This window comes from Setaria italica, chromosome II, assembly GCF_000263155.2.
Source record: "Setaria italica strain Yugu1 chromosome II, Setaria_italica_v2.0, whole genome shotgun sequence".
Taxonomy (NCBI): Eukaryota; Viridiplantae; Streptophyta; class Magnoliopsida; order Poales; family Poaceae; genus Setaria; species Setaria italica.
In genome coordinates, this window is record NC_028451.1 from 8,321,371 (window position 1) to 8,332,516 (window position 11,146).

The window sequence follows — 11,146 nt, forward strand, 5'->3', positions numbered from 1 at the left end:
ACCGAACAATGTTTTTCTCTTACAAACAATCAACCATTTCAGCTTTTCAACCGGCTTATAAGTCCAGCAAACAGGCTCCTCCATCTCCATGGCACGTCACTAATCACCGGGGACAACATTTTGATGAGCCTTTCACCTTTCGCGAGTCATTGTAGGGCTCCATGTATGCCTGTCTCCTGTGTGGTGATCTTTTCACCGAAGAGGTTCCTCTAACTTTGAGTCACAGACATGTGGGTCCCATCGTGCTTGGGCCCATGTAGCAGCCTTTTGATGGCACCTTTAATTTTACCCTGTTTTACTTTTACGTAGGTGTATGTATATAATGCCTACGAGTACGGGGCGGTGACGTTTCCCGTCCACACTGCACCCACGGAGACCTCAGCTGGTTTGTACCGTGGCAGCAACACAAATTGAATAGTGTGAGAGAAAGAAACAGACGCCCGCAACCAGCGCCGACGCACGTGCAAAAAGATAAGCGAGCGAGGGGGGGCGATCGGTTGGGTTGTTGAGAAAATATCGTACTTATCCGCACGCACGCACAGGGCCGGGGCTACTATAAATACACACACGTGCATGGGCAACCATCACCACCGCTTCAATCATCGTCGTCAGCAGCCCGCGCCGACGAAATGGCGTCCACCAGGGCCTCCCCGCCGCTCCTCCTCCTGCTGGCTGCCGCCGCTCTCGCCGTCTTCTTCTTCTCCCACGCCGCCGCCATCCACACCGGAGCGAGCCTCGACGCGGCCGCCGCCGCCGCCGCCAGCGACGGCGATGGCACCAAGGTCGGGTTCATCAGCGGGTTTCTATTTCTCGTTATTTCGGGTTCGCTACCTGGCACGATCGTATCTCTCATGCATGACGTGATGCACGCCCGCAGGTCTACGTCGTCTTCACGGAGAGGCAGGCGGCTCCGGCGGAGCTCTCGTCGGAGCGCGTCGCGTCCTTCCACCACGACCTGCTCACCGGCGTCATAGATGACAGGTCAGATCAGCGTGCATGGATGTACTACATGTCTACTTCGTGTGTGTCTATAAATCATGAGTTGTCAGAGTACTGATCGATCAATCTGCGTCTTGGTGCATGCGTCTGTTATCGATCAGTTCCAGCGCACCGGACCGGGTGGTCTACCACTACTCGAGGACCCTGCACGGCTTCGCCGCCAGGCTCACCGACGACGAGAAGAACAGGCTCGCTGGTGATAATCACTCTCCGTTCTTCAATAATGTTGTTAGATCGATATTATTAGATGCAAATTCTTCATCTTAGTTCTAATCCATTTTGTTCGGTATTTGGATCACTTTGCCAAGTGTAGATTAATCTACCTAATTCACCATCAAGTCATTTCTGTCTCTTAACACTTGCTGGTTCAACCTAAAATGTCAGGCAAGGACGGCGTCATCTCTATCCACGAGAAGGTGGTGTACAGGCCCCAGACGACGAGGTCCTGGGACTTCCTCGGCCTTCCCCACCGCAACGACCCCACCCGGCTCCCCTTCGAGAGCGACGTTATCATCGGCATGGTCGACACCGGCATCTGGCCGGACTCCGCCTCCTTCTCCGACGCCGGCCTCCCACCGCCTCCGGCCAAGTGGAAGGGCGTCTGCTCCAGGAACTTCACCTCCTGCAACAACAAGATCATCGGCGCGCGGTCCTACCGCGACGGCAACACGACCCTTTCCGTGCTCGACAACGAGGGCCACGGCACGCACACGGCGTCCACGGCGGCGGGGCGCGCCGTCCCCGGCGCGAGCCTCGGCGGGCTCGCCGGCGGCACGGCGCGGGGAGCGGTGCCTGGGGCTAGGATTGCCGTGTACAAGGTGTGCTGGGAGGACGGGTGCTCGTCGGAGGACATCCTGGCGGCGTTCGACGACGCCGTTGCCGACGGCGTGGACGTGATCTCGGCGTCGCTGGGTTCGGGGATCCCCTACGACTACGCCGCCGACCCCATGGCCATCGGCGCGTTCCACGCCGCGCGGAGCGGCGTCGTCGTCTCCGTTTCGGCGGGGAACAGCGGGCCCGAGCTGGGGACCGTCTGCAACGTCGCGCCGTGGACCATCTCCACGGGGGCCGCCCTCACCGACCGCCGGATCGTCACCGAGGTCGCCCTCGGCGACGGCAGGAGCTTCGAGGGGAGCGCCATCACCGTCTTCCCGCACCTCGGGAAGCCGTCGCTGCTCATGGACCCCGGGTCCTGCGACGACGACAACCTCGCCGGGAAGAGGTACAAGGGCGCGGTGCTCCTCTGCGGCAACGGCGATTTCGGGAGCTCGTCCGCCATGGCCGCCACGGGCGCCGACGGCGCCATCGCCTACCGCTTCATGGACCACGACATGGACACGGCCTTCTCCTTCGATCTTCCACTCGCCATCGTCAAGCAGAAGGAGTACGAGCACATCGCCGACTACTACAACAGCACCAGGCACCCCGTGGCCACCATCAAGAAGAGCGTCACCGTCAAGGACGCGGCGGCGCCGGCCGTCGCCCAGTTCTCCTCCCGCGGCCCTAACATGATCACATACGGCGTCCTCAAGGTGCGTCACGATCGATGATCATATTATCAATTTTCGCTAGTGCTTATTAATTAATGGTGAATGATTAAATTAACGCGTGACGTGTGCAGCCGGACCTGAGCGCTCCGGGAGTGGACATCCTGGCGGCGTGGTCGCCGGAGGCGCCGGTCTCCGGCAGCACCGACGACAAGCGGAGGGCCAAGTACAACATCATCTCGGGCACGTCCATGGCGTGCCCGCACGTGACGGGGGCGGCGGCGTACCTCAAGTCCGCCCACCCGGGGTGGTCCCACGCCGCCGTGCTCTCGGCGCTCGTGACGACGGCAACGCCGATGGGCTCCGGCGAGCCGGAGGCCGAGCACGCGTACGGCGCCGGTCAGGTGGACCCGCTCCGGGCCCGCTACCCTGGCCTCGTCTACGACGCCTCGGAGGCCGACTACGTCGCCTTCCTCTGCGCGCAGGGGTACAACTCGTCGCAGCTGGCGACCGTGACCGGCAGGAGCTCCGCCTCGTGCTCTGACGAGGCCAGGGGCGGCGCCGTCGGCGACCTCAACTACCCGACCATTGCCGTGCCGGTCCTCAACTACGGCGTGGGGTTCGCCGCCGAGTTCCCCCGGACGGTGACCAACGTCGGGCCCGCCGACTCGGTGTACCGCGCGACGGTCACCACGGTGCCCGGCGTCGACGTCACCGTCACGCCCGACGAGCTGGCGTTCAGCGCCGGGACGAAGAAGTTGAGCTTCAAGGTGAGCGTCTCCGGCAAGCTGCTGCCGGCGAACGGCACCATGGGCGCGTCGGCGGCCATCGTCTGGTCCGACGGGAGGCACCACGTCAGGAGCCCCATATACGTGTTCCCTCATAAGCACGTCATGTAAGGGTCGGTTAGGGAGAATTATGATGCCATTAGAGAGAAGTCATAGGTTAGGTTTTGGTAAGAGTGTGGTGCCATTAGAATCAGTTCTTTTAGATTCAATTTCCTCTGTTTAGAGTCACGTTGGAACGATTAATTTGATTGTCACTTCCTGAGTGACAAAAAGTGGTTTCTCGATTTTACAGTAACTAGTACCTTGTTTTTAGGGATCATTTACCAGTAAACTCCAGTTTTTCCATTTGGTTTTATTGGTTTGTTTACCGTGTTTTGTTGCAACTCCAACAAAAACTGGAGTTTTTCACGCCGCAATGGCTCTGGTAGACCGGGGAAAGATTATTGATTCTTGTTACCTGTGAATCTGTAATCTTTCCCATCGACTACCAGAATCCTGTCACGTGATCTGTTACTCTTTAATGAATTAGTTCAAGCTTTTCTGCAAGGCATAAGCTTAGGGCCTGTTTGGTAGAAGTGGTTCTTATTGTGTGCACAGGGGAACAAGAGGGGAGTGAGAAGCTGTTTTTCTTTTCTATCTCCCAACATCTTGGTTCATTTCAGGGAATCGATTACAAACTGCCGTAGTGCCGTTTGGCCTGGAATCGCTCTGAGAGCTTTTTCAAACAGATCACCCTGATATAAATAGAACAGAAAAGGATAAAATTCGTAAAACGGAATTAAAAAAGGAACACAATGGTTCGGGATCAACTTTACGACTTTGCTACATGTCTGGCTCATTCCCAGAATCTTGCAAACAGAAAGGCTAGCTAAAATACAGCAGAACAGATCCACAACCAGGTTAGAGCCAGAGCAAAGCAGAGTTCGAAAATGCTCTCAACTGTGCCTAAAAGGCCGCAAAAATGTGATCATGCAAATTAGCACCACTTACATACTGGACGTCACGTTAACTGGACACTCAATTATGGTCCACTCAAGAATCGTAGTGCATAAATAAGATATCTGAATGGTTCTATCACTGCATGAAAAATTATCTAGTACAAAACACTATGGCTAGGATAGTAACAACTTCAAACTTCTAAAACAAAGCAGCTCAGCCTTCCCACCGGTACAATAAACAGAATGCCAGCACCTCATTTCTCTTTCACAGCCGATGCATGGTAATTGTCCAGTTCAGCATCAAGATCTGCGGCAGATAAGGGCGTGCGGTTCCGGTCCTGTCCTCGGCCTTTCCCCTGCCCACGGCCGCCACTGTTCTGAATACTGCCTCCACCACGACCATTGCCTTGAGGTGCTTTTCGCTGACCACCTCTTTGGTTTTGAGGTACACTGCAAACAGAATAACCAGAATGTTATGACTACATGGTAGGAATAAAATTGGTGATGCATGCAAATATAACCAGAGATGGATAAGGCCCATTGTGTGTTAATGCCAAGATTGGAACAAACAGCAGTAGGTAAAAACAAGCACACCAGAGTAAAATTGGCTGTGCTGTAGAGTCATTGGACACACACTTGCGTAACCAATATATAGCATCAATGCATTTACTTAATTTTGTTGCGATAACTCCCCACGTCAACCAGGTCCAAGCTACCAAGGTCCATGCCATCACTAATATAACAATATAAGAAGCATCACAACAGCTACCACAGGAGGCAAGCACTTCTACAATGCAATCAACATGGCCTATACAGGGAAGCTACCTAACAGTATTCATACTTGTAACATCCTTAACCAGCACACAACTCCCAACTAGATACAGGTTGACACATATAGCACAAACATAGTAAATGTGCAGGGTACCAGGGATAGTACTGTTTGCTCTTGGCAAGTTGAATATTTCCTACATGAAGTAGCTGCTACAGAGAATTTGCATGGTGTACCAACACTACTGACCTGATAAGAATGAGCCCACCTGTGGTGTTTGACAGTTTTTTTTTTCATTTGGCTTGAGATGGTGCAATGGGGCAAGTTGTCAGAATAGAAAACTGACGGAAACAAATATTGCTACTGCAGGAAGATGTCTTGTGCTAGTGTGGTACTGCAACTGTAGACCAAATATATGTTCTTCAGTGGACAAATGGAGCAACAGTGGTACTGGGTTTGGCATATATTTGGTGGGAGGACATGGAGAAAAGCTGTGTATCATTGTGCATTTCTAGTTTTCAGCCTTAGAAGGGGATGCATGTTTAAAGCATTTCACAATGTAAGAAAACAGTTTAAAATCCAATAATACAAATTTCAAGCAAATTCACACAAGATGCAGAATTGTACAGGTGATTCAGAACAAGTTGCACACCTAAATAATTTTATAACACAGCGGTGCACATACAAATAATCCATAGGTTGATCAACATATTCAAAGCAAATGACTAGTTGTATATACCTCCTGAACAGATAGCCAAGCCCCTTGGTTCTAACATGGACTTTACTCTTTAAGTATTTCTAAATATGATCTGATTTGACTAGCTATGTTACAGACAACAATAGCCGCATGGAAAACATTTAGTTTTTTTTTTCTAAATATGGTTTGCTTGTCTGAACAAAAACATGAGTTTAGAAACTGTTGGCCTACAATTAATCTTGTAGAATGAAAACTGGTCTTACAAAAATAATATCATTGGATTTGTGTTTAAAAGTATTTTCATATGGCTATGATTTTGTGGCTAAAAACATTATAGTATAGAAGATATTAAGAGTCAAATGTTAGTATGGGAGACCGTGCCAAGTTTGACCGCACCTTATATTTTGGGATAGAGGGAATAAAATTGATCTTTAGTATTACCAGATAAAATGGCAAGTACTTTGGCGAATTTCCAAACATCATTGAGTGCGTGGGAGTTTAACATCTATTTCTTTGTGATTCACTCACTCCCTAATTTGGCCAAATTGGTTTAGATGCAGCAAGCTTTTAGTAATATGAAGCATTCTTAGTGACAAGGCCAAGTTTTTGCATCCCCAATTCAAACCATACAATGCAGTAGTTAACAGGGATTAAATGATGCATAACAGAAAGAAATTGGTTTGGACCAACCTGCTATGGATATCATTATAGTTCTGCAAAGGACGGTTCTGTATCAACGGTGGCATGGAAGGTCGTTCCGCATTGCTTCCAATGAGATCTATATTCATTGGCTTCCCATCAAGTAGAACACCATTGTATTTCTTGATAGCATCCAAAGCATCCACTTTCCTTGCAAAGACAACTTCCGCAGTTCCCTAACAAAATAAATGTTTCATAAATGATACAAGTCCACAATAAGGAGATGCTAATAGTAGTGAAAGAGATAGTACAGTCAACATTCAACAAGCAACCTTGGATATCCCATCTTTGTCATAGTTCATCGAATAACGTTTGAGCTCACCAACCTCCGAGAACAGTTCCTGATGAAACAGAACGACACAATTAATCAGCTGCAATTACGTCAGTTGAGATTATGTGCTCATAGAAAAAAAAATCCAAGATTAGGTATTGCTCCCTCCATTATGCAAACTTGAGCAATCAATTTTTTATCACAGGATAACAATGAATTTGCAGAAATTACATTAGTATGATATTAAAAAGTATAAGTATGATGAACGTATAAGTGCTATTTTCATGCAACTGATGTAAGCATTTAGAATGTTTAATATATTATTGCTCAACGACCAGAAAGACCCTAAGATCTCTAACAGGGAACAGCAAGTTCTTAGATCAATGTTATGAACACTATTAAATTTACTTGCATATTGTGAACACTAGAATCATTGAACTTGGTCACATAACTATGGACTACTATGTTTGTTTCAAAAAGAAAAAGGAATTATGTAATGCTAGGTGCCAAAACTTGGTATGCCAGGAACCTTTCACCCATGGATCAATTCCATCATATAACCATTAAGGTTATGTTTTTAAAGAAGCCAAGGCAAATAAGTCTGGTATCATATACATGATTCATGTATTGCCAGCAATCATGATAGTAAGAATCTTATATGCGGAAGAATGGCATCCATAGGTCTGTATGACCACAAAAATTGTCAACTCTGTTCTTCAAACAAAGGCTCAGAAACCTTTGGATGCAAAATGTTTCTTGCTAAGTATTTACCAAAATAAGAATTCCAGTAAAATTACCCAGTAGACCTCACCTTGAGATCTTCATACAAGCATACTCAAAGGGAACAGACAGGCATGAGCCATACAACCACCCAACCAAGAGTTAAGAGCTTTATGTACCAGAATACAATAGGAAAGAAAATGAGAAAATTCATTTCAGATTCCTCTCTACTCTCCCGCACGGCTGCACATGTTTTCCTTCATCTTCACCCATTCCCCAACCCCAAAGTCAACGCACTTTATATGGAATAAGCCAACCCAATTGAAAAAGTTTCATCTAGCATCACCAAAACCACAGGAAATTAAAATTAGCACAGTGCCATCATTCCATTGACTGAATGACACCAGAGATTCAAAACAAAAGCATTACAACAGACAGTTATATAAGACAAACAATCAAACAGAATTTGGAACTGACAGGAATTAGTACGGCTAGATTTGTTCACAAGAAAGTACAGCATCTCTGAATTCACTTAATTACAAAAACAGGGAGCATGTCCTTCAAATAGCACAAATAAGACTGAACCAATTGCCGACTTGCTCAGTATTCAGTTAATTGCCGAGCAACAGGAGAAAAACGGTTAGCACCTGGACATCCTCGACGGTGACGCCGGCGTCAAGGTTGGAGATGTGCAGCTTCGTCCCCGTCTCGAGCGACCTCGCGGTGGCTGGCGGCGGTGGCGGCGCGACCGCGGCCATGGCGGCGATGTGCTCGGAGTAGACCCCGTAGGGCGACTCGGCGGCGGCGCGGTGGGCCTGGGCGGGCACGGACCGCCGGCAGCGGCGGCGGCGTTAGGGTTTTCAGGCGGAGGTGAACCCGGGGGGGGGGGGGGGGGGGGAAGGAAGGGCCCGGGCCCACCCCCGCGTACCTTGGTGGCGGCCGGCGGGTAGGGCGCCGCGCGGGTGGCCGGCGGCACGCGGCGGGCGGGCCCCGACGAGGAGGCGTGGTTGGACTTGGGCTTGGATTTGGACTGCTTGATGAGGTCGTCCAGGGACATGTCCAGGCCGCTCGACATGGTCCCCGGCGGCTGGGAGGGAACCGGCCCTGCGGCGGCGGGACGGCGGCGACGTCGCTGTGCTGCTGCGGCGGCTGCGGCGGCGGCTGATGTGTCGTGTGAGTTTTTTTTTTTGAGAGTGATGTGCCGTGTGAGCTGCGGGCGAGTGCGGGTGCGGCACGAGCACGAGCACGAGCACGAGCTCCGTTTCTGGCTATTCGTATTTTTTTTTAAAGATGCTATTCCGATTTTGGAGTGAACGGGGTTTGTCGTTTGCTCACGTGCCATTTCAAAACCACACTAAATACTATCCATTTTTTGTCAAACTTTTAGATGTTATAATTTCACAGAATCCTTGCATAATTTTTATTAGGGACAAAAACGAACAGTTGCTATTTGGACTTTGTTGTAACCTAGAGTACAGTTCATTCGTTTCGTGTAATCCTAGAAGTGGTTTCATTGGTGTGTCATCAAACATATACACACGAGCGGCGTTTTAGAAAAAAGCGATTTTCCATATAAGAATAAATTTTGCTATTATACTGTTACTGCAATTGTAGTTATCTACTCTTAGGCTATTTCTATCCATTATATTATTTTATGTTAGTCAGAAATATTATGAGAGAAATGATAGAACTCTTACAATGCAACAGTGTCAAGATGTTATTTTTTAAGAAGCACAAGTCAAGAATTAGTGCCTAAATCACGTCTATGACAATAGGTCCAAAACATGTGTGCAGATTTTAAAAGTTGGTTTATGATGAGGACATCTCTTTCATGTATACAACCATGCCTATTGCATAGCAAAGATCAATAACTCGTGCTCGAGCACGACAACTCAACTATAAGATAAAGTTGTTTCCTCCTGTCTAACAAGTTCTTTTTCAAATGGAGTACTACTAAAACCTTATGATAATTTCCTTATGCTTAGGAACATGGGAGAAGAACCATATGGGTGCAAGAGTAACCAAGATAACCATCAAGTGGATGCTATTGTAAACAAGAGAAACAGACCAAATGTTTGAACCGCACGTTTGAACATCCAAGCAGCATCAAGTTGATTTGATCATAACTCTTCACTCCGAATGATGCTGAAGGTTCATGAGTATTTGGTGGAAAAATCCCAATCTCTACTTTCAGAGGGATCCAACCTCGTCGCTAAATTCCCTAAGCTGGTTAGAATCGACAGAGAAAACGTTCATACCTCTAGTCATGGGCTAAGATCCTTGTATCAAGTTAAGCCCACCAGGAACCATTCTAAGTTAGGGTTTACACCCTCTCACACCTTTTTGGTTGTTCCCCATGTATAAATATGTGTAGCGGGTCCACGAAGAAAGGGTTTTTTTGTTTTGATGCAAGGTAGCTTCACATACTTCCATGTAAACGTCGATCAACAAATTGCACACAACATCGATTCTCCACCATGCAAATTGAGTTATCCCCACTCTCATCAAAAGATTGGGATTAGCCCCCGCCATATCAATTCATGTGCCCAAGTTGTATCTTTATGGAGATACCGCTTTCATCTCCGTGTTTTTAAATTATTTGCCATGTCACGAAATTATATTCTATGTGGCACCCAATTAATGACTAGGACACTTATCCATTGGGACTAGACTTATTTGATATACTGGGTGACCGCAGTTTAATGGGATAGAGTGACAAGTTACTTGCAAAAGCAAAGAAATGAGCAAGATGAAAAACAACATGCAATGAAAAAACAAATGTATAAATAAATAAATATGCAAAGTATTAGCGGAAGGTCGTGGGCCCCGCATGCAATGTCTTCCTCGTCCCCTTCCTCTCGATCGATCTCTGACGATGATCACGCGCCCCTGCATTCTGTTTCGGCCTCGCACCCGCGCGAGTACGTGTTGGCGATGGCGCCGGGGCGGAAGAGCGCGTGGTTCTTGCCGGGCACGCCGTCGGCGCCCATCGCGTGGTAGCTTATGTCGGCCTCGGCGGCGGCGGCGCTCAGGAGGAGGAGCGCCACCAGGGACAGGCCCAGGACGGCGGTCGCGTCGAGCTTCTTAGCGCTGGCCATGCCTAGATGCTGCTGCCGGTGCTTCTTCTTGGTCTGCTTGTAATGGCTAATGGTAAACGGAGAAGAGATGGCTGCCCTGTCTTAAGTAATGGCGCATCAGATCATCCTGCGAGGATGGGTGGAGGAGAAGGTATTCAGGAGGCTCGTAAGAATGGATGGATGCGTGTGTACATACAAGGAGTGGCGGCAGAGATGTGGAAAAGGAGGAACTTCTCTAAATTTAAGCTCTCCGTGGAAGGAACGAGAGAATGTTTTGAGCAAGACCCCTCTTAACCACCCATGAGACAAATTAACTCACCACCATGCCATGTATGTAGAATGCTGCTCACATTTACTAGCACCGAACTAACACGAGTAAACATAGGAGCTCTGCATGCAGTCCACTAATCTAATAGAGGCAATATGTATCTTTTCCGAAGCGGGTCATACCTAAGAGCAACTAAGAAAAAAACAAACTCCAACCGTCCACTCAAACCTTCCCTTTTCAGCAACGCTAAAAAAACAGCCTACCACCACGTATATTTTAGCGAATCCTGATTCTCGCATACTCGCGCGTCCCTTCTGATGGGCCCAATACGATGACGTGGCCTGTTTTAAAATATTGGGAGCTATTTATTAGCGATCTGCTGTGGATTGATATGTTTTTGGGGAAAAATTTTTTTGGAAGAACCCCCAATACA

At 48.4% G+C, this 11,146-nt stretch overlaps 2 protein-coding genes across 2 annotated transcripts; one reads left to right on the plus strand and one right to left on the minus strand.

Moving 5' to 3' along the window:
- Window positions 1-629: 629 nt before the first annotated feature.
- On the plus strand, window positions 630-3,385 carry LOC101780479 (cucumisin). The gene is made up of 5 exons (XM_004959050.3): window positions 630-671; window positions 878-981; window positions 1,101-1,195; window positions 1,384-2,531; window positions 2,621-3,385. The coding sequence occupies exons 1-5, from the start codon at window positions 630-632 to the stop codon at window positions 3,383-3,385; spliced, it is 2,154 nt and encodes a 717-aa protein (XP_004959107.1).
- Window positions 3,386-4,171: 786 nt separating this feature from the next.
- Window positions 4,172-8,630, minus strand: LOC101785030 (THO complex subunit 4B). The gene is made up of 5 exons (XM_004955798.3): window positions 8,297-8,630; window positions 8,016-8,183; window positions 6,650-6,718; window positions 6,369-6,553; window positions 4,172-4,662 (listed from the first exon to the last, which is right to left on the minus strand). Exons 1-5 carry the CDS (start codon window positions 8,441-8,443, stop codon window positions 4,467-4,469), a joined length of 765 nt encoding a protein of 254 aa, XP_004955855.1. The 5' UTR covers window positions 8,444-8,630; the 3' UTR covers window positions 4,172-4,466.
- Between the last annotated feature and the right edge of the window lie 2,516 nt (window positions 8,631-11,146).

What these genes read in the sequence shown, in the direction of transcription:
- LOC101780479 (XM_004959050.3), top strand. Translation starts at nt 630, where the DNA reads ATGGCGTCCACCAGGGCCTCCCCGCCGCTCCTCCTCCTGCTG. An exon ending in CGCCGCTCCTCCTCCTGCTG is followed by an intron (nt 672 to 877) that starts GCTGCCGCCGCT and finishes GCACGCCCGCAG; the next exon opens with GTCTACGTCGTCTTCACGGA. An exon ending in CGAGAAGAACAGGCTCGCTG is followed by an intron (nt 1,196 to 1,383) that starts GTGATAATCACT and finishes CTAAAATGTCAG; the next exon opens with GCAAGGACGGCGTCATCTCT.
- LOC101785030 (XM_004955798.3), bottom strand. Translation starts at nt 8,443, where the DNA reads ATGTCGAGCGGCCTGGACATGTCCCTGGACGACCTCATCAAGCAGTCC. An exon ending in TCACCGTCGAGGATGTCCAG is followed by an intron (nt 6,719 to 8,015) that starts GTGCTAACCGTT and finishes CTGTTTCATCAG; the next exon opens with GAACTGTTCTCGGAGGTTGG. An exon ending in TATAATGATATCCATAGCAG is followed by an intron (nt 4,663 to 6,368) that starts GTTGGTCCAAAC and finishes TTCTGTTTGCAG; the next exon opens with TGTACCTCAAAACCAAAGAG.